The 27,872-nt window shown below is 45.1% G+C and overlaps 2 protein-coding genes across 14 annotated transcripts in view; both read right to left on the bottom strand.

Annotated features, from left to right (window-relative positions):
• Positions 1 to 699: 699 nt before the first annotated feature.
• hoxb2a (homeobox B2a) lies at positions 700 to 5,766 on the bottom strand. The gene is made up of 2 exons (XM_003964259.3): positions 2,937 to 5,766; positions 700 to 1,663 (listed from the first exon to the last, which is right to left on the bottom strand). Exons 1-2 carry the CDS (start codon positions 3,412 to 3,414, stop codon positions 894 to 896), a joined length of 1,248 nt encoding a protein of 415 aa, XP_003964308.1. The 5' UTR covers positions 3,415 to 5,766; the 3' UTR covers positions 700 to 893.
• A 1,256-nt stretch (positions 5,767 to 7,022) lies between these two features.
• hoxb3a (homeobox B3a) overlaps positions 7,023 to 27,872 on the bottom strand; it is a 68,730-nt gene continuing 47,880 nt past the window's right edge. For 6 of the 13 annotated variants that reach the window (XM_011603562.2, XM_011603561.2, XM_029836630.1 and 3 more), the window contains 3 exons: positions 19,078 to 19,143; positions 12,292 to 12,989; positions 7,023 to 10,134 (listed from right to left, as the gene is read on the bottom strand). In XM_011603562.2, the coding sequence (XP_011601864.1) occupies positions 9,278 to 10,134; positions 12,292 to 12,868 (1,434 nt within the window). In that variant the 5' untranslated portion in view covers positions 12,869 to 12,989; positions 19,078 to 19,143 and the 3' untranslated portion in view covers positions 7,023 to 9,277. Of the gene's footprint in view, positions 10,135 to 12,291; positions 12,990 to 15,679; positions 16,207 to 16,283; positions 17,155 to 19,077; positions 19,144 to 19,650; positions 19,672 to 20,277; positions 21,105 to 22,370; positions 22,857 to 25,289; positions 26,283 to 27,872 lie in introns of those variants that run through there. The other 7 variants (XM_011603558.2, XM_011603560.2, XM_029836635.1 and 4 more) reach the window with 7 other exon arrangements.

The following is a 27,872-nucleotide window of genomic DNA, read 5'->3' as shown; positions in this document are numbered from 1 at the left end:
AGAAATTGCCGAAAAATTAATTTTATAAAATTATACCAATGTGTTTCTTATACATATATTTGTGGGCCTACTTTAAAAGATGCTGCAGGTGGAATATAAAATAAACCCATTGTTGTGTTTTCATTAACTATTGGAATGCAATTCATTATTTTTGTTTCAGTTATATTATTTATCAAATATATGTAATTTTGAATACAAATAAAAATCTATTGCCTATTATAGTTTATTAGCCTATTATATAACTGTTTTTAGTGCGTTGGCCAGTTTTGGAAATTCGCTTTTAAAAGAAAATGACAGCGGCTAATAAATTGTCGTGTGTGTGTGTTTTTATTATATTTTATTCCACTATGAAAATATATGTACAATAAATAATTTGGATTTGCACTATTAAAGAATCTGAATAAATAAACTAGGGTCTAAAAGTCGGGTGATCAGCAGTACTTCTCGTCTTCAGTGAATTCATTCCTCCGTTGAAAGGATGAGAACAGTCCAGCTCTCTGCACCTTCAGACCCCGAGAACAGTTCCTGAGAAGTTATTAAGGATCCACGAAGCTGCACCAGAAACATATCCACAAATAGTGTTAAGGGTAAACAAAAAAAAATCTTTAAAAAGGCAAATACCTGAAATTTGGACAAGAGATGAAAAAAATCCACCACGTTTCGATCGTGGAAAAAAAAGAAAAACAACTTCCCCTTTAATTTTTTTTTTTTTAAATATGCGCTTCTAAGTCTACATTATAACCAGCAAGAAGACGAAAATATATTGAAAGGAACATAATTGTAAGTGAGAATTGTTTTCAGGAATGTAGCAGAGAGGCTTTTTCAACCCCAGAATCAACTCCGGTCCACGATCGTTCCTCTCAGTCCTCTCAGTTTAAAGCGCCGTTGCGCTCTCAGAAGTTGAGGTGCTGCAAGTCTATAGTGCACAGTGTGCTTGTGAATAGATCAAAATCCTCTTCGGAGAAATCCACCGGGCTGTCCAGGGAGCTCTGCAGGCTGGGTGACAGGCAGGCGTCTGTCGCGAACAACGTCAGGTCTGGAAGCGCCGCGGTCGCGGAGGGGATGGAGGAGTCCCGCTGCTCGCTGAACGACGGCTCGGGCCCGGTCCGGTTGAGCTGCAGGGGGGCCTGGTTGTCGCTGGAGTTCGTTGCGGTGAGCGGGTGGAGGTGAGTGGCGGAGGAGCCGGACACAGCAGAAAGCGATTGGCGATCGGGGCAGCCCAGGAGGCCTCCCTCCTCCGCTGTGGACTGCGCATTGTCCCCGCTGTCACTAGCGTAGGCGGCCGAAGATGGATTGGAGCTGCCCTGCTCGCTCTCCGACTCCCCGGTGCCAGATGCTTCCAAAGGCTGGCTCGAGTACGGAGAGGAAGCATCGGCGCCTTCGAGCGGCTCGAAGCCGCCCGGCTCGTTGGAGTCGTTGCCTCCGCCGCTGCCATCCCGGTGGTGCGTCTGGCGTTTATGTTTCATCCGCCGATTCTGGAACCAAACTTTGACCTGACGCTCGGTCAAATCCAAAAGGGCGGCGATCTCAACCCTCCTGGGCCGACAAAGGTACTTGTTGAAGTGGAACTCCTTCTCCAGCTCCAGCAGCTGCGTGTTGGTGTAGGCGGTGCGCAGCCGGCGGGACCCGGCTCCTCCAGCATCCAGACCCGCCTGGCTCTGATCTGAGGCGAGAAAGGAACATAAAATTGACGACACGGTGAAATTTATGTGCAGGGTCTATTTTTCTAGATATTAAAAATACGTTATATTCTATTTATCTCTCTTTTTTATTTCTAATGGGAGAGCTTTGTGTATTTGTTTTATTGCTTTGAAGACTTTTCCGTCAGAAAATAATCCAGAAATCCCCTCGGCTCTTGCGGCTGTAATAAAGCAAGTAATAAAACACAAAACCTGCAATAAAACAACTCCTTCAAATTACACAAGTGAGGCAACACATAAGAGTGAACATTCAGCACTTAGAGGGAAATTATAACAAAGATTTTCCAGAGCAGATAAAGACAGATGACTTTCAAAGTAGGTTCAGTCGTGGAGCCTCAGTGAGCCAGGACTAGCAGAGGATGGAGCATGTGATCAGAAGGAAAAGGGGAAATATAAATGTATCATGGGACGTGTAAAAGGAAATGTTGACTTGAAGCGAAAGTGTCAGAAAGCACAATATTCTCAATGGATTTACGCACACCATCAGAGAAGGCAGGAAATGATGCCAGACAGGGGAAAATGAGAATGAAGGTGTACTTTAAAAAAACGAGAAAAGGGAGGGAAATGGCTGCATGTAAGGACAGAAATAACGCAAAGCAAAAGCCTAAATGGTCTAAAACAAGACCATATGCACTAACCAGTGTGGTTATACTTTACACTCCCCAACCCCCACCCTACGTGTTTTTCCTCCTGCCATTACCTCCATCCAACATGGCTACCCTCTCAGTTGTGTTATGAATATATAACGTGGGGGAGGTGATGCTGCATTGGTATCAAATCACAGCAACCAAGCAGCCAAATTACACAGGTTGCACCACGGATTATCTGCAGGATGGAGGAAATGAAATAAATGCCATTTGTCTGTCTTGATGTACAACAATTAATTCCACATCAGCATGCTTTTAAAAAATAAAAAAAATATGTGGAAAAAGTCTGATCTGGAGGAATGAACGTGATCTTGAAACGAAAGTTCCCACTCCCTTGATGTGCACATTTAAATTCCTGATGGAGAGTGTGCAAAGCACTGCAGCATAATGCGGTGGTCTCGATGTGACATGCACTGAGCACGCGCGCGCACTCGCGCACCCAAACACAGCGCAATAAATGGCACACCATGTCGCGTTTAATGAAATGTAAGTTACATTTCGGGGAGAGATTAAACGAAAATGCAGACAGAAATTGAAGCACATGCTGCACAGCCATCACGCACTCTTACGCATGCCAGCAAAGACTGACCTGTGGGCGACTCGATGGACGCCGAAGCGTACCCGGAGGCGGTGGGCGACGGGGAGGCTGAAGAAGGGGGCAGAATGGGTGCGCCACCGCCGGAGCTACTTCCAGGCTTGGAGGACTTTTTTGACGACTTCTTCTCTTTCATCCAGGGGAACTCGGGGGCCATCGGACCGGCCGCCGTCGCCGTGGCAGGGGCCTGGCCGGGCGGGCAGGGCTGCTGGGCGGCTCGCTGGTGCGTCTGGATGCCATTTGTGTTGGAGTTTCTCCGGTTCTGTTGGTTCCTTGCAGTCGGTCTCGGCTGGCTGGCTGCACAGGGGCTGAGACTGGGGATGGTGTGCTCGAAGGGAGGCGGAATTACTGTCGACTCCTTGATTGATGAAGTTTGAAATGACTCCAGGACGGCGGGGAAGGACGTCAGGCACTCTGCTAGAGACGGCTGGCTGTTTATAAAACCGATCTCCCTCTCAAATTCAAAATTCATAGCTCTCTCCAACCGATTTCCTCCTCAAACGCCAAGACCCCAGAACAATCCCTACCCCAAAATAAAAAAAAAGCAAAACACATAAGCGCACGCACGCTCACGCATTCACATACACATAGCTCGGCATGGCTTCGGAGAAAATAAATAAATAAATAAATACACGCGCGATCATCTGTCTCCCGACCGCAATGGCGTAAATGCGGTGCCTATATAATAATTGTGTATATTGGTGATATAGCGTATGGGGACCTGGGTAGGCTAAAATGAAGAACTATGGGGCGAAATTGCAGCCAATTCCTGGTCACGTGATCCAAACTCACCAATCGCGGGGCCCGGGCCTGGCGGCGGCGATGGCTGTGGGAAGCGGCATTATTATTTTTTTTAACCAAATGCTGTGGCAAGAAGAGGCTCCATTACAGGGGTAGCTGCTTTTGTTTTGTCCGAACGGGGGGTAAATTCAGGGGAGGAAAAAACGAGAAGGCGACCGGTCGCCATGTGCGCTGTGTGGGCGGCGGGCTGGCGCATCCAGGTCCAGTGTTACGCACAAACAAAAGAGCATCTTTGGATCGTTTCTTCCCTCCTTTGGGTGCACTGGGTGATGTAATGACAATTAGCATTAGGTGAACGGAACTGGCCAGCGCCGTTTACAATATGGCACCCCTTAAAATAGTGTTTACAGCATGTAACACATTAATCTTGTAGCAGTGAGTATGACAGAAGCAGAAATGCCTCATCTCAGACACAGACAATGTATTTTAGATGGTACAGGAGCGCAGGAGGAGAGGATGAATTCTACACAACACAGCCAGGAGAGCGTAGTCAGACACTCAGATATAACTGGGAGGGTGAGCCTGGTGGACTGTAAGTGCATTTTTGTATTTCATAGACTCTAAATGTGTTTGGAATTGTTATTAATATTAGGCGTGGAAGAAAGCAGGAGATAATCCTGAACCAACCCCATAGTTCTTATCACCATGTTTCTCTCACCCCCCTTTTCAGTGTAACGTGTGTGTGTGTGTGTGTTTTAAAATGTTTGCACACAGAGAGGGAGAGTTCACTGCGAGGTCTCTTGGAAAAAGGGGGTGGAAGAGCGCATGCCTCCAGTACTTTCTAATATTGGAAATAATAAAGCACTCGCTGCTTCTGCGACTGTAGTAGTGCGAGTGTGCTGAGTGATTTTCAGAGCTAACCAGACGCTTATGTAGATTTTAGGATAGATCTAAAGTAGTTTAATAGAGGATAGCCTATTTTTGGGGAGGGCCCGAGGAGACCGGGTTAAAAAAAAGAAGTGCGGTGATCAATCTTTCTCTCCCTGCAAAGAGCCTGACAGCAGCCCCTCTCGCTCCATAAATAACAAGCTAACCTCCGGTCGTGCTCTCCCAGTCTTCCTCTCAGCTCCATTATTTGCCATGTTTTGATATTTTCAGTGCTATACACGCATATCACGCAGCAATCTGCACGCAAAAAAAAAAAAAAAGACCGGCGGCAAATGGATGCAATATTTGTTCTACGTCTTCCCCCACCGTCTACATTTCTTTCCCATGCCATTTGGGTTCGGCCCCCCTGGCTCTGAAAGAGAGGCTGAAAAAGCAGAAATTTGTGTGGGAGTTCGGGCCATTGAGCGCAGGCTGAGTGTGTAGGCCGAGTTTGCACGAGAGCACACACACACACACACACACGCGCACACACACACACACACACACACACACACACACACACACACACACACACACACACACATTTATAGACCCCCAAAACAGCACACAATCTGCTGACGGAGCTCCAGCGTAACAACACTTTTTTCCATCCCATTTTTATTTAGTTAAATGCTTTTATTGATGTGGACCTGGAAGCTTTTCATTCACCATTCATCTAAAACATTGGCCATTTTGATTTTGAGGAATTCTTTTACTTCATTTCTTTGGCCGTCCGTTTTCTTTTGTGGTATAAAATGGTAGGGTAAACGATTTTCTTTCGCCATATATCTGTGCTGTTTAAAATTATTTGTAATGTAAATCTATTTTAGAAAATTGTCTAGACAAATATCGTTTTTTACTATTAATAGTAGGAGAACTAGTGTTGTCTTCTCTGTATTTATAAATATTAGACTTTATCCTCAGCATGAAAATGTCGCTAACTTATATCTCAGCATGTATCTTTAACGTCAGTTTTCAGGGCGAGTTTTTGACTGCGCTGCTCCGCGCTCCGACTGACTTATTGAAGCCACGCTGCAGCTCTGTGTCTGTTTTTATGAGGCAATAAATTAGATCCAATCTCTGCTTATTGGTGTTTTTATTGTCTGTTAGTCTAACGGAGATGTAAAGGGGAAGCACGACCATTATTTATGGGAGTCTGATTTATGCCCTAAGTTTTTTTTTCTTTTTTCCCCTGCTCTCTTTGGTCTGGGAGCACATGTGTGCAAAAGGGAAATAAATGGAGGAGGGGGGGGGGGGGGGACACGTGACTGCATCATGGCGCAGGCCTCAGGCTTTTTTTTAGTCATAAACATCAACACAAGAAACGAAAAAAGAGCAAAGTTGATATCTCTACATCTACAACTTTGCCTCTTCTGCCTTTTGGGGCTTTGGAGCCTTAAAAAACATGCTTTACTGCCTTGACGACAGTAAAACTATTCATCTGGCAGTAAAATAACTCTTCATCTACAAGTGCAGTCAATTTTATTTTTAAATTGTCAAACAGAGTGAAATAAAGAAAGAACCAGAGACAACCCCTGTTATCTGCTGGAAGGTCTGAATGGTTCCTAGCACTCTGTTTTTGATCATCAATCATGCAATGAAATAACTCTGACGTCAGTAAATCACTTTAAACGTCTTGTTCAGAGTTTTAAAGGCTATGGGATGCTTTAAAAGTCAGGAGGAGTTTCTTTTTTTACACAACTGCACATTAGAGTCGTTGTTCAGTCTGGCACACAAATGAGAATAAACAGTGACCAATTTTGGCTCTCCAGATGTGTTATTTCAGCATGAAAAATGTTCCCTGATCAGACGTAAACATGAGTTAATCAGCAGTTGCCTCTCTCAGACCCTCCGTATCATTCTCAGCTATCACGTCTGAAAGGCGTTAGTGAAACCTTCAGACCTTCAGAGAGAAGAATTATGACCAGCATCTCTGTGCTTTGGTGAAAAAATCTCCAAAATAATAATTCCAAAAAGTTCCCTCTGTTATTCACACAGCACACGAGACACGGGAAGCATGTTTCCAATAGTCAGGGCGGCATATGGTTTTCTTTGTGCTTCAGACATGTTTCATGTCTGTAGGATTCAGATACAGTGATTTGTCAGAGTTTTAGCCCGAGGCACTGACCTGTAACCCAACACTGGTGTCAGCCTCGGTCACCGTGAGCAGACAGAACATTTGATCACACTAACATGCATCACCACACACCTCGCTTCACACATTCCGGGGCCTTACATACAGTATGTCTATTTTCATATTTGATGAACTTTACCACAACTGCCACTCTGGAGGAGACCAGCAGTACCCTGGGTAGTTTGCGTGTTACCGTGGCAATCCTGCTGGTAGATTTCCATGTGGGCAAATCTTTCTGACCATGACTGGTTATTAAGTGGTAGGAAACTGACGATAGCTCTGAATAACATAACACTTTTATTAAAGAATTGTTCAACAGACAACTCTCTCAACAATGAAAAGAAAAAGGAGCTACAAAGGACAAAAAAGGTGTTTTTTTTCTTCAAAAAGTCTCATTCTTTTTTTTCTCCAGCTAATAGTTTTTCTAAATTTTCCGGCTAAGCTCAGATGGGTCACCAATCCCCACCTTTGCCTTATTTTTCCCTGTACAAGCCAAAATATTTATGTACAAGGATCATAAGAACCAAAAAAACCTACGTATTTTCTTCTAAAGTACAAGAACTAAAAAAATGTAACGTCAGTACAATGGACAAGAAGAATCAATGCTGTTTTTTCTTTCATTACAGGTAAATACTAAAAAAGTACAGTATTTTTTCTATATATAAATACATGAAGGATAAATAATAATACAAAACAGAAAGTCTTTTTAAACTGGCTATAACAAATAAATATTTATATATGAATGTTCACTCGAACACACATTGGCGAAAGACACTTTGATTGGAGGGCCTTCCGTCTTCAAAATAAGATTTCATTATCATTATTTTCTTAACTTTAACCATCAAAATGTAAACTCTAAGTGCAACAATGATGCCCAGATGTGAAAAGCATATGTGTCGATCTGCCGTTTTAAAAACCACACAACGGGTTCCTAGTTCCAGAACAGCCCAGAGAGGGTGGTGGGGGTCAGCCGTGGCCAGGGTCTCCCCTGCCAGCTGACCCGGACTCCCCTCACTAACACTTCCTGCACACGAACCCAGTTGTTTTCAAAATGTGCGATACACATCAGCTCCGATTTCTGGGACATGCATTTTTGTTCAAATATATACCCTGTATCCACGTTAAAAGTCAAGAAAGGCGAAAAACAAAATACAAGATTAAAAATGTGGACATTTATGCATTGAAGTCCGTAATTGAAGTGAACTCTTCGAGAGAGAGAGAGAAAGAGAGAGAGAGAGAGAGAGAGAGAGAGAGAGCAAAGACTTACCCAAACTTAAATAAATAGTTTTCTCTGCTCTTATTACCCTGTGTCGATGATGTGCTAAAATAATAATATAAAAATGTTTTTTCCATGTCCTCTCGTGTGTTTATTTGAACATGTCAACAACCAGATTCAGCCGGCTGCAGATGTGTCAACAAAAACGGAGGTTAGCTTAGCATCGCTGTGGACATGGGTGTGTATGAAGCAGTGGCTAGCTCACACTGCCTATGTCTACTGGAGCCACGTTAGCGCGTAGCTTCTTAAACCCTGTTTTCTTCTGTGATTAAAGGATAGGTGAGCATGCGTGCGGTGATCAGTGTATGTGCATATGCGTGTGAATGTTGGGGAGGGGGGTATTGAGATATATTGAGACCTTGTGCCACTTCAGAAGACATGTGCTGCTGCCACAGGCAGGGGTCATGACTGATGGAGACAGGCACCAGGCAGAAGGACATGGCGAAGTGAAGAGAGCCCAGTGGTTTTTAAAGACAGGAGTAGAGGAGGACAAGCGCTGCTGCAGCTCCCAACATTCATTTCTGCTCTCCCTCGCTTTTTCTGGCTGATGGAGGGGGAGAGCCACCACATAGCTTAGCTAGGCTGACAACAACATGTGTTGCCTGGAGGGGGAGAGAGCTCGGTGTCATAAATCTAAGCACCTCGTTAACTGCCCATTAAAATCGCAACTATTTCATTTTCCAGGCAGCAGAGCTCTTTGCAAGTCTGTTAGTCTTAGGGAAAGATGTCATTATCAAAGTAAATTTTACACCGCATGCTAGGTCAGAGAACTGGTTTTGCAGACCAAGCCAGATCAGATACGGAGTTTCTATCTGCTCACCAAAACTATGTGGTCTAGAATGGTGAGACGACTGATTTGAAAATCAGTCTTCTGATTTGTATTGTTTTTCTTTTGATTGCAGCAGAGTCCTGATGATTTGACCTCTGTGGTGCATTTATCAATGGTTTAGAGATTATTTGTCTCGTTTGATAATGGGCAGATTCTTCACTTCTTTTAAATGAGCTTAAATATACATTTGCAGTAATAGTAGAAGCTTTGGCCCTAATCAGATCAGATGGAGTTATTGTCAAGACTGAGGAAACAAGGTAGGGCTTTACAACCAACACTGTGGGTGTAAGGCAAACCACTGACCGCCTTCGGTCTGTCTCATTCTGCCTGTCCTGCCATCGCATTGCAGCCGTCCCCATATGTTAGTATGTCTGTTAGTTGTCTGTGTCTTCACTATGTCCTACATGGTTATTTAGTTTCCAAACCTGCTACAGGTGAGTGAGCTTGGGTGCTTCCTGGATTCTGCCCTGAGACGAGGTGTGGTGCGCCGACAGCTCGGTGTATGTGGGGTGTGTGGGTGGGTCGCAGGGACCTGGTGGACCCCCGCCGCCAACATGGTGCTGGTTGGTGGCTGACATTGGCCCAGCACCGTTGTAGTCCATGGTCTGATGGTGGGTTGGCGTGGGGCCAAGGTGGTTCAGTCCATACATAGAGGGGCCCGAGCCGGGCATGGGTTCCAAATAGCTGCCACCCCCTACGTAAACTGGACTGCCTTGCATGTTGGTGGGAGTCCCATAGCCAGCACTGTTTGCTTGGACAAGGCTGTGGTGGGGATGTGGGTCACCATAGTCCGGGTCAGGAGGACCATACTTCTGCTGGGGAGGACAGCCCTTCACTGGGACATTGGAGTAGGCAGTAGACATGGCATAAGACACCCCCTGGTGGGGCTTACCAAAGGATGGCGGAGAAGGGACATCATAGCCTCCACCCCCTCCCATTGGGTGCATGGAGTTGAGATAGCTCGCAGAAGACTGCATGGTCAGGGGAGGGGAACCAGTGGGTGAGGGTCCTCCAGAACTGGAACTCAAGCCCTTGGACTTCTGGTCCTTCTTATACTTCATGCGCCGGTTCTGGAACCAGATCTTGATCTGGCGTTCGGAAAGGTTGAGCAGGTTGGCCATTTCCACGCGGCGTGGCCGGCACAGGTACCTGTTGAAATGGAACTCCTTCTCCAGCTCCACCAGCTGAGCACTGGTGTACGCCGTGCGAGCCCGTTTGGAAGATGCAGAGGAGCCTCCAGTCGGACTCTTTTCCCCACTACTGCCGCTCTCCGCCCCTCCTGAAGCTGCAAAGGGAAACAATACGTTTAAATAAAGGTAAACAAGGATTGACAAATAGAAATGAAAGAGAAAATGTGACAGAAATACAAAAGAACACAGTGAGCATAAATAATAAATAATAATAATAATAAAGCATAAATGATCCAACTGCATGCTGGTAGCAAAACAATGGGGGGGTGCGGGGGGAGGGTGTCTGGCCGTGCTGGTTGAATTATCCCTTGATATTAGTTGTCAGCACTTCATAACAGTGGCAGTTATTAAGAGCCGAAGCCCAGCACTGGCCATGGGCGGCTAAATTGCATCTCCATGAGGACGACGACCCCCCCCTAAAGCAAGAACAGCTGCAGCACACATGAGTGTCACATGAGTCAGTCGAAGGAGTAAAAGTTCTCAACACATTTATACGATATTTAGCCCAAAACCTAACAGGATGTTAGCGGAGACGTCCTGCTTCACATCAGCGCAGCGTAAACCCGCCTCATCAAGCAGTGAAACAGAGGACGTGATGAATGGAGCACAGCAATGTTTACAGTGTGTTATTGTCAGCTGTGTCTTCAAGTCAGATTATGCTAAACCTTAAATCCACCACCTGCCAATATTTCAGCAGAAAGAACACAGGAACTGAAGAACACTAGTGGCGTAATACTGCATGATCATGCTCATTAGGCTCATTTGTTTTTCTCCGCAGCATGTTAAAAATGTTCTAATTTTCCGTCCACCCAAATTTTTTTTCTTTTTGCTAATTGAGTTGTTTCAGGGTTCAGGTGTTCAGGGGAATTGTTTTGAATCCACGTATTAAGCTTTTGTCCAAATAGGGCTAATCCCTTTATGCAGCAATAGATCCTACAAATCAGATAGTTTTTATCTATATGAACCAGCAGGGGCCATCTCTGACCTGTTATAATAGCGTTAGCATGTGTCACAGCACTAGCTGATGATGCTTTCATATTAAAAATGACTGCAGAGAAGGTCAAATTCAACTTGGATTCTATCGGCCATCAGAATAAACATCCATTATTATGAATACAGTATACCAGAAATATGAAGCAGCGTATGCAAGATTGAAAATTCTCTTCAATAAGCTCTTTCATGACTACACAATGTGCCACTGAAAGGTTTTGGAACACACGACCCACGTTGTCGCGAGACGTATTTGCCCTCATTGATAAATAAATTGAAATAATACTTTGATCTGTTATCACATACGGAGTTTATTTTGAAGTGTGTAATCCAGCAGGGCTTTTTTTTGCCATCGGTTAATCTCCTTCCATTTCAAATGTCTTCTTGTCAGCCTCCCTGGCTCTAAAAATTGGCTAATCTGTTATTGTGCATGACACTGAATAGTCCTGTTAATATCCTCCTCTTTACAGGAGGTTAAACGAGCTTCATGTTTGTGGTAATTAGCTATTATTGACATAATGAAGTTTTGGGAAAAGAAAATGACCACGACTCTGACTGTTTTCTCTACTTTTGGATGATATTTGACAATACGCATCCCATTCTTAATAATCTGTATTATGTCTTGTCACAAAGAGTAATGTTTGATGCGTCTGTGATCCTTTGTATGATTGTTTTTCTATATCACGACTGCTCTGTAAATCATATTCTGATTTTAAATTGCAAAGCAAAGCTCTCTGAAGTGGTTAGTGACGACATCTCTGGCCTCTGGTTCGTTCAATTGCTTGTAAGCTTCTCTATTTATGTGCTTTAGTATGCATTAGGTGAGTGATAACACACTTTCTCTGGGGTGAAGATCGCTAATTATGTAATCACCAACTTTAGATAGCTTTAAGTTGGATCCAACTATCTACCAATGCAAATGCTAGTCAGAAAGACTATTTTTCTGCTGCTCATTTCCCTGTCTGCACCAGTGCCTCGCGGAGACTTGATTTAGCATAATAGTCGGAGAAAACCTTGGAAGCCTCTGGGGATACGTGTCTTGAAAGCAGACAGTGATAAGACTGGCGAGGAAAAAGTGATGCGGTGATAGGATCGAGAAGGTGAGATAATAGGAACAAAGACGCTAATGAAAAAGGGAAATGGAGAGAGAAATAACGAGGAAGCGAAGGAGAGATGGGTGAGGGAGGAACACACGTGTGGAGGTGCTGCAAGGTGGGGAGGGGGGCAGATGAAGAGACAGAGACGGGCGTAATCGAACACACCGTTGCCAGAGTTGTTGCTGGGTGAACAGGTTTTCTGCTTGGTTGTCTGCCGGCACTCTTTCATCCAGGGAAAGATCTGCTTGGCCAAGGTCGGGTTAGGGGGCAGGGAGGAGGAAGACGACGATGTGGATGAGGATATAGAGGAGGAAGAAGTGGATGACTTATTAGAGCCTGACTTAGAGGAGGTCCCAGCACTGCCACCCGGCTGCTGAGCCCCGCTATTACCATTAGTGGGATTGGGGGGCAGTGGAGGGGACACTTGGGAGCTGGGGTGGTGCTCAGGCGGCAGGCTGGACCGCATGCAGCTGCCATTCAGCTCCTTGGTCTTGGCTAACTGCTGCTGCTGCTGGTGGCTGTTGGTGCTGCCCAGTGACTGTAACGAGCATGCAGAACGCTGATAGGAATCCACATCCAGATGGGTCGCCGACTGGAAGGCCGGCTGGTGGTGGGACACTGGGACTGGGGCATCATACCCCCCAAACCCATTGGCGGCTGCCGCTGCCGCTCCCTGCACCTGGTAGGATGAGTAGCCACCGAAAAGCGTCGAGGAGTTGTCGTAGTATGTTGTCTTCTGCATTTCTGAGAGAAGTGGCGGCGTCTTCTTGTGCTCCGGTCCTTGCTGAGAGCCACTGCCGGAAGACCATTTGGTACCGGGTGTCACGTGACTGTATCTCTCCAACGGTCCCCTGCAATCTGACCTGAAAGGTTAGGAGATGTAGAATAAAGAAATGAGAGAGATAAATCCATCTTCCAGCACTGAAAGGCAGCATGACATGAAAAGAAACCAGTGCTTTTCTTTTCTCCCTCTCCTCCCCTCCCCCTCGCTTCTGAGCCCATCCTGCAGATGCTCTCGTGAAGGGGGCACAAGGAGGGCAAACTGTGCTCCCTCACTACTGACGCACACTAAAACACATGTATCATTATTATTATAAACTTATATTAGAGCTATTATCATATTACAGTGCTATTATTTATATATTTGAAACTAAGTTTTCTCTAGAAAAAATGAAATGTAATGTGCAGGTGAATGCCTGTTCAAAACATATGTTGTTTAATATAGGTCGTTTTTTAGTATTAATTATAAATGTGTTTAAAGCTTTATTTTATGATTCATATTATTACTATTATTTATTATATGATCTCCACAAAAATACACTATTATGAGACACTTGCCTGCTATGAAAAACAGGCACTTTTATCATGTTATTGTGGCATGACACATTTTAATCCTAAAATAAATTGTTTAAATCCCGCTACTATTTTATTGCAACGTCAAATTTAATTATTGTTTTGGCTGTCCTATTTTGCGTGGTGTCGTTCGGCCTGAACGTCACCGTTCCTGGTGTAACGGCGCTGCAGCCATGTGATATATATATATATATATATATATATATTTTGTCTGCAGCTGACTGATGTAGGTAGCCCATTTCTGTCAACCCACGCCTTCCAACTATGATTTACTGTCTGCGCGGCTGTTGCCTCAGTCATCCTCACTCATCGGAGTACAGCCATCACTGCGTGGGACTCTTACATCACAGTGCAGCGTGAAAAACAGGCAGTGGTCCATAAATACCTATTATTAAAACTAGTGTAGCTTTCCTTTTAACAGTAGGAAATGATCACCTCATAAAACACAGATGGTTGATTCTAACAAAATAAATAAATAAAGAATAATTACATTTTTTGCTGTGATTACATCCTGAACTTGTTCATTTTTTCAAAATGTTAAACTTGAAATGAAAGATACTACTGGCACGCGCGGGGATGGAAGGTTACTCAGGAAGAAGCTTTACGAGTCAGTGATTCATTAGGGCCCCGTGGCCACGGTGCTCTATCGTGGCCCCTTCAGGGAACCATGTGAGCTGGAGGAATCAGAGGAGCGGGTGTCCCCCTGGACTCCCTATCTAGCGCTCCTCGCTGGGGTGGGCGAGAGAGCACCTGGCATTCATTTGTCCTCTGGAGATAAAAGCTTTAACGGTGGAGACGTGACGGTGAGGCTGTGGGTGCGAAAGCTGCAGCTCCAAATCGCTGCCAATAAGCATTGCTCAAGGTTCAGATCCAAACAAACGCGCGCGGATTATGGTCTCTTCTACGAATTCGTTGAGACGAAAAATATAGACAAAGATTCAATGACATTAGCCACCACCGAAAGACAAATACAGCTCAATTAGCAGGTTTCATGTGGGAAATGGGCCGTTTTAATTCCTGTTTACAGTACAGTTTATTTAAGCACATTAATTTTAAATGGTAAAACGAGCTAAATGTTAAAACGTGTTCTACCCATTATTCTATTTTGCATAAATATTTCCTCAACATGACCAAAGAGTGCTTAAAATACACACGAGGCCCCATTGGTCTCAGAATATTACCAAACTGTTCTACCATTCTTCTTTTTGGTGCTCCAGTCCAGCCCCACTTCTGCTCTCAGCACGTCACACATGTCACCCATTTATCTTTCTCGTAGACAAGCTGGAATCCTAATTATTTACTCTGAGGAATAGTCCCAAGGAGAGGGGGCAGCGGGAGTGGCGTCGGTGAGTGTAGGAGGAATATGTTATTAAATCATATCGCTGTTTCGCCATTAAACGGGACACGTAATGTCTCTGCCCCTGGCTTGTAGGGCCACATCTTAATACAATCACCAACTTCACTGTGACGCCTCCCTGAATAATCTACTTACACCGACCGAGAAACAGCCACCCCAACAAAAACAACAGAGAAGGAGGGAGAGAGAGAAAGAGTCGAGAGAGAAAGAGAGGTTGGCCTTGGTGTCCAGTGTGTCTGTGTTTTATCTTGGGATATAAAATTACAAATGGCGCCTGCCATAAGGAGCAATGCGGACAGGGAAGCACTGAGAGTGCATTAACTTGGACAATCCACGTATCCTCATCCCATTAACAGAGACATGGGGGGGGGGGGGGGGGGGGGGGGGGGGGGGCAATTATAGCTGAGCTCCGAAACAATAACGGCCTGCTCTAAGCCATTGTTGCCACGATCGTAACCGGTGAAGTCTGCATGTGTGAATAACTAAGAGCTGGATCGTCCCATAGTTGTGAAATATAATTGCATTCATAATAAAAAAAAAAAGAAGATCCGCGGTGCAAGGATGTCTGGGACAGAACGAGCGGTTCACCCTCTGCTTTGTAAATAAATAAGAGTGAGGGTAAGGCATGGCAGAGGAAAAAAGGAAAAGAAAGAGGGAACAGAGATGGAAGGCCAAAAAGAAGGGGGCTGGTTGAGCAGCTCCGGCAGCATAGTGAACTCTTCTTGAACCGGGATGGGAGTCATACGGCCCATAAATCACTGAGCCAGCCACTCCGCCGCTCTCAAGCTGCACGCTGCGCTATTCTGCTTTTTCCTGCTGGAGCTCGGAGGTGATGCTCCTTACCTTCTCTAGCACCGGTGGTCCCGGTCCAGCCCGGCACGGTCCAAACAGCAGCGCCGCATCGCGGTTTAATCCCCGCACGCGTCCACCGGTTAATCAATAACGGGGAGAAATAATTAAATAAAGAACGAATCCTCCACCTTCCACGCTCGGTTCCACCGTCCTTCTCCTCCTCCGCGTCCCCCTCCTGGTGCGGCGCTGAGGCGAGCACGGCGACGCACCGCCACCACAACAACAACACCTCCGGGAGCCAGCGGCGGCGGCGGCGGCGCAGCGGCGGACCGGACACCGTGTGGCATGAACGGCCTGGAAGGAGAGCCGGACGGACTCAAGATGGTGGCTCGAAGTATCACCCAGGCAGGCTTGGTGTTAGGTGGCTGCGGGCATGTTAGCTAGCCGACGAGCTGGATGAGCCTTACCGGGAGCCTGCCTGCTGCTTGCTTGGCGCCCCCACCCCCTCCACCTCCACCCTCCGCCCCAGCACCAGCGCTGCCTGCACCGCTGCTTACCGTTAACAATGGCCTTAAAATTCTAGCTTCCACCGTGGCCACACGACAGAGGCAGAATGCGTTCGAGGAGAGAAAAATGAACTCCAACAAAATATTACCCCATCTTCTTAATATGGCTGCGAATCATCCATGATCATAATTCCATTCTCCCGTCCTCTCCGGCTCTCCTCCGCCTGCGATGGCGCTCTGTCTTGGGACTGGGGGTTTGCGCTTGGCTACAGCTTCTGGAAGCCGATGTGTCCTAGGCTCAGTCCACAGGGCAGGCGGCCGCAGCAGCGGGCTAATATTTGGTTGAAGTTGTGATGATGGTATTCTGGTACTCCCCTTCTGTTGTTGACAGCCACAGCGGGCACCATGGAGCCAGGCAGGGGTGTAACGGAGGAAATAGCGGGTCTTGATTTGCGGACGCGTTGATTCCCCCATCAAACAGTTCAGCGTCACTCACAAATTATGCTAATTTGAGAGGCTGGAAGTCCAAAACAGGCAGGCAAATGTGTTTTCCCTGCCAGGCAGATAGGTTGCTTTCATCCGTCTCTCATATTTATATTAAAGAGTTCCGAAGTCAACAGTGACTAATTAAAACAACTTGTTCATGTGGACTTATTAAAACAGCCCATTATTAAAGCAAATCTCGAAAAAAAAGCGCCTTGGACGTCTGAAATCCGACTCTTAATAATAATATCAATAATATCTATAGCCATAACTTCGTAGTCAGAGTATATTTACGCACGCCTGTCACTGCGTAAAGGTACTGGCACATACTCGCAAATACATCAATGCTAAAAATCCCAAATGGATTGAGGTGCTAATACTTCAGTAATGTCCAAAAATGATATTTTATTTATTTATTTATTTTAATTATGTTAAACGGAGAACATAGAACGGATCTATTTCACGTCACTTACATTCATTTATGTCAAATCAGCTGATTCTGAAGGTTTCGTGACATTTTGGGCACAAAATATATAAAGTTACAAAGTTTACTGCCCCCCCCCCAGTCGTCTATTTCTGCAGAGACCCGGTTGTTGCTCTTTCAATGTCTGTGCAGAAACTGGACACTTAGTCGGTATTGTTGAGGTTTCAACACCTCACCCCCCGCTGCTGCTGCTGTTTATGCAAGGAAGAAAACGTTATAAACCAAGAAAATTCCTGACTGTGGAAGAGAAGAGTATCACACACGCGCACCAAGGAAACTGATCGCAAAGTCTCATGACAGCAGTTGCTATAACATGAAGTAATTGTGTGTGTGTGTGTGTGTGTGTGTGTGGGGGGGGGGGGGGGGGGGGGGGGTTGTGGAGGAAGGAAATAAGACTCAATAAAAGATGGTCGGAAGGAAGACCAAACTGTTCGGGTTATAGAGCAAAACCAGCTAAAAGCGGAAAAAACATTGATGAGAAATCTCAGGAGGGAACTTCAAACAGAGAGGTGAGACCAAAATGGAAATGAAAATATGGAGGTGTCCTCTACAGGTTTCACGCCCCCGCCAGCACCATACGCACACCTCCACATTCTCTCTCTGCCTCCTTCTATTTTTATTATTCAGGATGCTATACCCCTGTCGTTTATGGCTACGTAAGATTTATGAGATTTCTCGCACCCAGCAGCGTGCGGGCGTGCGTGTGTGTGTGTATTTGTGTGTGTGTGTGTGTGTGTGTGTGTGTGTGTGTGTGTGTGTGTGTGTGTGTGTGTGTGTGTGTGTAAACAGAGCAACTTTAAAACAGATAGCACTGGCTGTGGGCTGCTTAACTAAGAGGATGAGCTCGGTGTAGGTGGAAGGTGGGAGCCGAAGAATGTGTCCGTGTGCAGGTTTTCCTTCACTGCAGCCTTTGTGCGGAAGAAAAGGAGCCTCATTACACATTAACCTCTAAAACAGCTCATCAGCGCTTTTTTTGTTCGCCGTGCTTCTTTTTTCGGAGCTGTACAACGTGGGAATTGAAATGCAGGAACGAGCAGAGTGGATTATGCGTGCCTGACTTGTAAAAGCACGCCGGTGCTTGTAAAGGATGGCAGATATTCTCTATTTCCCTTGGATGGCAGACGCGCATGGATGGCTCCGTGTTTGGGATTGAGTCACGGATATTGGGTTTCACAACTGAAACTCTGCGCCTCGCGGCGCCATGGAAACCCTCTTTTCCATATTTTTTTTCCTTTCCCTCCAGGACCTCAGGCATGAAGTCCATAGAAACAAAAGACTTTTCTCTATTTTGAAGATAATAATTTACCTGTAAATGTGAGGATGGACTAAAAGTGTGACGAATCATTTAACAATATTGTTTTTTTCCTTGAGTGATCTCGACGATAACGAAAAAAACAAAACGGTGGCTTCTTGTGTGGACTTTCATAGTCACTGAGGTGATAACTTATCGCCGTTACAAAAGGTGGTTTTAATAAGTGTCTTATTAAATGATAACCTGAAATATTTCCGGCTACATCTGTAACCCGCGGCCATTACACTGACCTTTACTCGCCCGGATTATATTACATTAGCACAAGTCATTATATTACAATGTGTGCGCACTAAACATGCAGTCACCTGCACCTACTCATCAGTTTAGAAAATATATAGATATTTATTCCTACTACTACTACTACTACTACTACTAATACTACTACTACTACTACTACTACTACTACTACTACTACTACTACTAATAATAATAATAATAATAATAATAATAATAGAAATAGGCCTGTGGTCCAGATTTTTTTTCAATATGTCCCGAATATTAAAACTCGAATGCGTTAATAATTTTATGTTAGAGCAGAAATTTAAATATTCTCAGTTGTGTTTTATCACAATTCGTAAAATCTGTTAACAAACAAATAAATAACAAACCAAACAGTTCAAACATGTCACAATATCGTACTTATTAAAATAAAAGTTGCACTCACCGAGAGATTTCTCTTATTTTCTGATGTTTGGGTGGAAGAAAACAGCTCCCAGAAAGCTCCTAAGAACTGTTGGATACAAGAGGAAAGGGAGGGAGGGTAGATGGAGAGATAGAGAGGGACAGAAAGAGGGAAAAGAGATATACAATCAGAGAGGTCTTGGTAAAAATCCGATAAAGAGCGCAGACCTCTTGTAGGCTGATCGAACGCACGAGACAGCGGCGACCACTGACAACTAATGCTGATGGTAAAATATTCCAGGCCAAATCTCGGAATAAAAGTAGGCTAATAAGAGCAGGAAGAAGGATGAAGGCTGGGGTTAAAGTGACTCAGAAGTTATTGATTCCGCTTATCGCATTACACACTCTACTTTATTCCCCGGGTTTCTTTGCTGGGGTTTGTGCGCCGCTTCCAAACAGCGAACTGCCGCGTTGAGCAGCTGAAATCTGCACCAAATAATTACACTTGAACGCAATTAAACACAATCTTTCATAAAAAAGAAGAAATAAATGAAATGCAACGAACAAGCCGAGAAGTAAATAGCCTAATTATATCAAATATGATTTATATAAATACCCCGAGAGCAAATTGTTGGTTCATTTTGAAGGAGACGGAGCTGGGACGGGACATCCTTGGAAAAAAAAAAAAAAAAAACTCCAAACAAAATAAAAAATCCCAAGACTCAAATAATAAAATAAGGATGCTTTTCAGCGAATCTGTAATTGTTGATGGACACCAAACGGCCCGACATGGAAACTAATGAAACGAATAAAAGGCAAACGGGAAGCAGGCCCCAGGGCGACCAGCTGCCTTTAAACGACTCTACATCCAAGAACGTTTCAAGAGAGGATTTCACGATCTTGCCCTCTTAGTCTTCATGTGGCTTCACAACATTCTGCGCGTGTATAATCGCGTAATAACATCCATGAATGCGGGACGAGAAGCTGTCCCGTGCTCTTCCGCGGCGGCTGTTGTGTGTTATTAAAGTGCTGGAATAAAATCCGTGGCCCGCGTTGCCTCTCTTTCTGCTCTTGACAGCTTTCTCCAAACACATAAATCAAAAGCGAGGATTCCCCCCGACCTCCAAATACCAGCCTGGGCGCCACCATCACCACCACTACGATACTACTACTACTACTACGACAACTGCTATAAAGTTTTTGTTGTTTTTGTTTTCCTAATCTTTTGGGTCCGTGCACTCACGCATAGTTCTGTCTGCCGTCCATCTGAGCACCAGCCGCCGTCTCCCAATATGCGCTCCCCCCACTTCAGCTCAGCGGGTCAGCAAGGAAATTAGGATCCACAGAACAGGAGTGGACTAGTCTAAAGTTACCCAGAAAGTGATGCAGGGGCCGACTAGCTTAGCCAGCTAGCCCATAGGCCGAGACAAAGGGAGGAGGCCGCCTCCAGACCCCACAAAACAGCTGATGAGCCACATTTTAAGTATAGAGAGGAGGCAGAGGGACAGGGGGGATTTTCAACATGAAATCGGTGCCCTTCCATAGACCATATATCCAAATAAAAGTGAACACGGGTGTTGTTTCCTCAGGATGGATTCAGATTTTGAGGATGGGGCCAATGGAAGAGAGACACTGGCAGGAGCAACAAAAGGGCCTGCAGGCCTGCGCATAATTAAAAAGAAGACAGATTAAGTGAGTGAACATAAGGTTCAGACTCCTGGGAGCTGAAGGGACGCAAAAAACCCCTTGAATTTGGAATATTAGATGGTGCATATACTTCCTATGGTGCTTTGGTGGGGGTGGTTAAAGTGGGGTGAGGGTGCACGGTGCTGAGAGATGGATGGATGCTGTTGCTTTCTGCTTCACCTTCAGTCTAAAGTCTCACATGATTCGAACATTCTTTATCAGTCCATTCTTATCAGTGCCTGGTGCCGTCACCGCCCTGCCCCAGCCCACACACACACACACACACACACACACACACACTGACAAACAGTCACATACACATGCATAAAATCTAATTAAAGTATACATTATTTGCAGGAAATAAATAAGCACACTATTTCTTCCTTTATTTAAACACATCAAGGGGCTGAAAGACCCTCTACTTCCAGTGATAAACTGGTGGACTGCAGTGCGCCAAACGTGACCTTTGACCTGAAACAGCAATAGCTGGCTTCTGTAATGATCAATGCACTGGCAGAGGATTCCCAGAATTCCCCTTTTTTGTCCAAACCTATTTTAACTGAAACTTCTTTGTTCCATATTACTAAACAGTGAAAACAGTGGCAGATGTTTGGGGCCGACAGGATGGGACCAGCTAGCTCTACAATGCTTAGACTCGCCTCTTAGACTGAGCTGAATGTTGCAGCTCGTGACCACTGAAGTTGGTTTCATTAACTATAAAATCAACTACATGTATACGATTTCTTTATTTAAATTGTATTAATATACTGAAACCTTATATATTAGACTTCTTACTTTCCTCGCAAGTAATCTAGTTTAATTTATTTAATTACTGATTATCAGTATTTTTACAATTTAGCTTCATTTAAATGGACAAAAAGTCAAATTTATATTTTACTTTAATACTTCAGTCATTGTATATAATGAAATTCCTTTCAATTTATATTTAGGTGTGTTATAATATACCAACATGTTAGCCATGCTTTAAACTATCTACTTAAATCACACACAGTTGTGGTTCTTTCTACAATTTTCAACCTTTTTGGGCCACCAGAGCAGAGCATTACCAATAACCTCCCCACAAATCCATCAATATCGATACTTCCGTTGCCAAAAGGGCACTTTTCATCAAGTTCGTTTGACGCTTTTCTTAAAAGGTAATGAGGTTGAACGGTTGTGTAGCATCCTCGCTGACACTACAACAAAGCCACACCTAATGGACAAGTGATGACAAATGTGGGCTGCTATGCTTTTCGTCTCGTCTCTTTAAAAGTTTCGACACTGTTTAAGGTGAGAACGTTGACAGTTCTAACAAATGGAACGAAAACTCTGCACCGGTTTATCTAAACTCGGCTAACATTTAGTTATTCCCGTACAGTCACCTCAAATCAAACCTCTTCTAGTCACGCATCTCTTTGAAGCAGCACATACCCACAGAGTATCACAGGCTATTTGTGTCACAGACAGTATATGTTACGCTGCCGCCATGGATGTCCACGAGCAAATTGAAAAAGACCGACACGTCTCAGTTACGTCTAATAGCTCTACATCTGTTGTACACCAGTGTGGGAATGGAGGCACGGGCATCGAATGATGTGCGGAACTTCTTTTCATTCAGACCGGTAAAATCCGAACAAATCAGCTACTTACGAAGTGTGTTGCTCCTGGCTGCAGACATATTGCCAAAACACTGCGCTCATCCTGTTTACAAGAGGCCTATTTAAAGCCTTTTTAAGTCACGTGCGTCCGCTACAGTGAACCAATTTCCCAATTCGCGGTCTCCGAAGACTTTGCATAGATCGCGCACGAATTTGCCCACATTTACAAACAGTGGAATATTACTGAGGCCGCAGATGCTGAAAATGGGTTTAAGCTTCATCCGCTTTGGAATTGAATTTGCTATTCAGTCACCTTTTTCCTAAAGCAGTGTTTGCTATTAGAGGCGCAACCAAAAGCAAACCTGCATCACAACTTTTCCCAAATCCACATTAGCCATGCTTTAGTCTCACATTATGACACTGCAGCCTGTCTTTTCCTCTCAGCCAACATGTTAGCCTAGCTTTGACCCTCCTCTGTTGCTGCAGGCCACACTTCTCTCTGAACAGCTTGCCCCCGTGTCACCAACCATCCTGCACCAGAAACTCCTGCCATCAGCGCCTTTCTTTGACTGAGAGTTAATCTTTATCAGAGATGGTAATCTTTAACCTCCAACTCAAAAAAAGCTCTGACGCAGAGAGAGAGAGAGAGAGGGAGGGAAGGAAAGAGAGAAGTGTGTTCACAGGATGATGGGTGTGGGGGTCAGATCACCCTTTCTGCTTCTGGGCCATGAAAAGTGCCAAGCTCACCATCCTGGACAAGCAGGGTTGTGTGTGTGCTCAGAGACAGACACATGAAAGGAAAAGATTGTAAAAGATTCTTTCTTCCATGCACAAAAACAGAAAAAGGGTGATATTTTGGAGGACAAGAGGTGTGTAAAATCTCAAGAGTGTCAGCAGGATTTGTTATGAAATGCTGAAGCGTTGCAGAGCCGAATGCAAAATGGCGGCGTTGCCTTCGTCACACTTTCTGAACGTTGAGCCTACAGCAGATGCAACGTTTTCACGTTTGATACTGAAGCATATACTGTTCCTCGTTTGTACTTTAACTTCCTGTAATTACAGGAGGCCTTTCTGTTCCAAACAATAATTGGATTGAGGTATTTTTAGAATCTCCAGCCGCGGCTACCTTCTGGAACATTTCAGCCCAGTAGCTGAGTGTCCCTTCCAGGATTTTGTTATCACGACACGTGGCCTCAGGAAGCAGACGACTCCCTGCAGTCTGGGCTAACGATACATCAAATCTTTAGGGACTGATACTTTTCTTAAAGATGGATTTTAACAAGCAGTTTACTTTGATGCCTTAATACACACAAGGCAACTGCACCGGTGCCGCAAGACTGCAGTCGTTTTTTCTGACATCAGGATCTTGGAGTGACACGGGACACGGTGAGAGAGTCAGCGACTGTAATACAATCAGGCCACTTGCTGTAGTAGCAAATAGGCCTGCTTTTAAGCCCGTTACAGTAGAAGAAAGTGCTCGTATGGATCTCAGCCAGCTCTGTCAGCCTTTATACACTGCGACAGCTTGCCCCCGCTGTTCTACTCTGATTGCTGTTTTGCCCATGCTTGTCAGTGATGTATGAAAAAATCAATTAAATAATGTTGGTATTGCAGCTACTGCGGGTTCTTCATTACCTTAACGTCTCTCTACCCGGAAGTGAATACAAACCACCAAGGTCAGCTGGGTACCAGCAGAGCTGTTCAGATATGATGGGATGTGACACACAGCAGAAGGTCTCACCAAACTGATCTGAGGGGTGTTACAGGTAAAGGTTGGTTGGTTTTTTTTTTACATCAACTGAATGACATCGTTGATGATTTGATGCATCTATTTTTTACTTTCCCAAATATAGACATAAAAACTCATTTTTGTATAAACCATCCACTGGGCTCACCCACTTTCATTTCCGCCAGGTTGCATAGATAGATATGGATAAACGGCACACGTTCACTGCAGCATTTGTGGTTTAAAATGGCAAAACAAATATACTTTTTTGGAGGGGGGGGGGGGGGGGGGGGGGGGGGGGGAATTACCTCTCCTGGCCACATATAAATAACCACCCAAGCCTCCTGGAGACCAAATTAGTGAGAAAATAGATCTGCAATGAAAGAGAAGTGTTTCTTCCTTTATATCAAACACATGATCCATGTGAACAAACCTAACCTTGTTGTTTTTCTACAGAAATAAATTCCTCAAGTTACTTGCTCATAATCTCAAACAGTAAAACACAGAGTAAAAGTCAATTGGAACGGTGATGGGGAAGCAGATGAATATTCAGAACACACTGACAGGGAATATATCTGCTTTAGGAATCTTCCACTTGCCATTTATGGTTGTTTTGTTTTGGGTGAGAGGTGCTGGATGGTGGTGGTCATTGTGGTGGTGGTGGTGATGGGGGGGGGGGGGGGGTCTGGGAAGGACACAAAGAGATGACAATTTGTGGACAGGAGAGAAGGAAAGACAGAAAGGTGGTGGCTTCTTGAGTAAGCAATCTTTCACACCCCCATAAATCACAATGAGGCTCACATGCGTCTTTTTCTTCTTCTCACCTATCTGCCACCTACTATTCATTACACACACACACACACACACACACACACACACACAAACAGAGAGCGAGAGAGTATGTGTGTGTGAGAGAGATAGCATGGCAAAGCGTCCTCTCGTCCCCAGCGATGTGGCGCCTGCACATACGCACAAACACACGCGCGCGCACTCATCTCACACACACACACACACACACACACACACACACACACACACACACACACACACACACACAAAAGTTTCTGGCTACCATCAGAGTATTCACGCGGGCACACCCCGAACCCGGACGCCTAAGTGACTCGGAGGAGACCCCATCACAGAAGAGATAATTAATGGCATGTCGGGAGAGGGAACGCGTGGGACGGGGATGCCTCCAGAGCGCACACCGGGACGCTGACCGAGAACCATCCCTGCAGACCTTACCTGCCACCACTGGATTTCTTCCTCCTTGGATCTCCCTCTGGCGATGTGAGTTATTTTCCCCTCTCCTGGATGCAGACGCGTTTTGGACACAGACGGAGACAACAGCTGGAGTAACCCAAGATTCCCTCCTCGGAAAAGAGAAATCGAACCCAATTTTTCACCGCCTGCTAATGCGTAATTGCGCACAGCTTTCTGAGAGTCTAGCCTTATTTTTCTAAGAAAGGTTGACACGCAAAATAGCCCTGTTACAACATTTACGGCAGTCTAACCAGTGGGCTAGTGTAGACTCTCGCATGCTGGTTGAATTTGGGTCAGGTAGAATCCTTTTAGGACCAAAACACGCGCTACACGTGTCCGTTTTATGGATGGCGTAAATATTGAGCCAGCGCGGCCATAAATCTCCAACAATGAAGCAACAGCACACAGGCTAGCAGGGTCTGTTCAGTCTGGGGATGGCGGTGCTATACTTTACCCGTCAGAAACACGCCGCGTGAACGCGCTCACCCCCCCACCCCCCTCCGCCTGTGCTGCAAAATTCCCTGTGTAGTTGATCTGTGCGTGCCTGGCCAGCGCCACGGTCTATTCCAAAGATATCCAACAGTACAAGAGAAAGAACGCTCGGCCAGCGCTGAGCTAGTTTCCAAAATAAATCAGTGCCCTCTGCCAGAGCTTTCCTGAACCGAGCGTGACGCCGCGTTCCCTCGACTCCCCTCCTCTGTCTCTCTCAAACTCTGTTATTCTCCCAATTTTCAGCAGACATGAGGGGATCCTTGCATACCCCTCACTTTCTCTGGCCTTAGCTCATCAGAACACACACCAGGTTGCATTTGCTGTCCATGATGACTTGCAGGATATTCTAGCTTGATATCAAAATGTGCAATAGCTTAGAAGCTACAGTTAACACCTCTCGCTCTTTATAAATACCGCGTTTGTCCCCTTTGTTGAACCTCGGGCTTGGTCCCCCTTCCTGGCTTTTTTGCGTGTGCGTTAAAGGTCAGAACCGACCTATGCAGGCTGACAGCCTCTCGGGCCACGGGGGGAACCGGGGAATCGTGCGGGAGAAGGTGGAGGTGAAAGGGGGGGGGGGGGGGGGGGGGGGGTTTCTGGTTCTTGTTCTTGTCCAATAGGGGGGAATGGCTGAGGTGCACCAAAGGGGAGAGCGGGGTTCAGCTTGACCTGGCTGTCCGTTCTGCTTGGCGAGGACCAGATGTTGGTTATTACATGGAGTCAAACTGAGAGCGATCAGAAGAGAGGAAAACTGGGAAAAGAGGGTGAGAGAGAAAGGGAGAGAGAGGAAGAGACGAAATTCCGCTGTGATTTGACCTGCACGGCCAGGCAGGGAAGTGTTTCCGCAGCGGTGTTTGGCTTGTCTTCACATCCAGTCGTAAAATAAAGTCTGGGCCTCGGTCAATTGTGTACAGTCACGATATCCTCTGAATTAACTGTGTGAACGCCTCGCCTTTAGGAATTGTTTTGCTGGCAGTGAATCAAACGTAATTTAAACGTATATGATCCAACTCCGGAAATAATTTGTCCGAATGAGCTTAACCGTTTTCTATAAAACGCTTTTTTTAGAGGCGGGTGCCTGTATTACTGTTATTTAACTCTAGATCAGATCTACTCGGATTTGCTTTACAGCAATTCTCTCTTCTAGATGAGTGTATGGATTGTTTGAATGGTTCTACCCACATATATACCTTCACTGACGCGCGCACCCCCGCACGCACGCAAGGAGCGAGAGAGATAAAGCGAGGGAGAGGCTGAAGATAGTGAGCGAGAAGTTCAAATTCGCCAAAGCGAACGCGTTTATTTTTAGTCTACAGCCGCCGTCATAAAAGCGAGGGGGGAATATGTGGAGGGGAACCCGCGGATGGTGCTCTCCCGGTGGAAGCGCTCTCTTATCACACCGGCATGCGCGTCTGGGTCGAGCGGGCGGGAAAGGCACCGCTCGCGGGCTCTGGATGTGGTTTCAGTCGCTCATTTTTCACGCGCTTTGAATCACTGCCCGTGTGCTGACTATTATAAATTAGAGGGAGAGTTTCTTATTGATTTATTTCCGAGACGGTAATCATCTCCACGCCAGGAAGAATCCCGGAATTACTCTGAAGCGCGAGATGGGAGATCTACTTTTTTTTAACAGCTAAGGCATTTCTGGCAATAAAAAAATAAATAATAATAATAATAATAATAATAATAATAATAATAATAATAATAATAATAATAATAATGAAATACTTTGGTGATTTGTTTCTGATAAGAAATCGCGATCTTTCCGTTTTAAATATTCCCTCGTTAAGACAGATTTAAACACATGTTAGCTGTTGTGTTAACATTATTTTCGCCACACTTAAATCTTTTCGCTCGTTAACGTCCAGTGGCTCCAGATTTATGAGCCTGAGCGGACGTCTGATTTATGTCCGACTGTTTTAGAAGCAACTCTGCTCCGTTCCAATTTAAAAGAAACAGCCGATTCCTTTAGCGACCCAATTTCACTTAAAACGCTTTTGTGCCTTTCTGCAGTTGTAGAAATCACCGCAAAAATGTGAACAGTTTTGAATCATTTTGTCAATTTTGCTCCGTTTT

This window comes from Takifugu rubripes, chromosome 5, assembly GCF_901000725.2.
Source record: "Takifugu rubripes chromosome 5, fTakRub1.2, whole genome shotgun sequence".
NCBI classification, from domain to species: Eukaryota; Metazoa; Chordata; class Actinopteri; order Tetraodontiformes; family Tetraodontidae; genus Takifugu; species Takifugu rubripes.
This window is presented reverse-complemented; position numbering and strand designations above follow the sequence as displayed.

Coding starts and splice junctions, on each gene's coding strand:
- hoxb2a (XM_003964259.3), bottom strand. CDS start 3,414: ATGAATTTTGAATTTGAGAGGGAGATCGGTTTTATAAACAGCCAGCCG. Junction 1,664..2,936: donor GTCCATCGAGTCGCCCACAG/GTCAGTCTTTGC, acceptor TTCTCGCCTCAG/ATCAGAGCCAGGCGGGTCTG.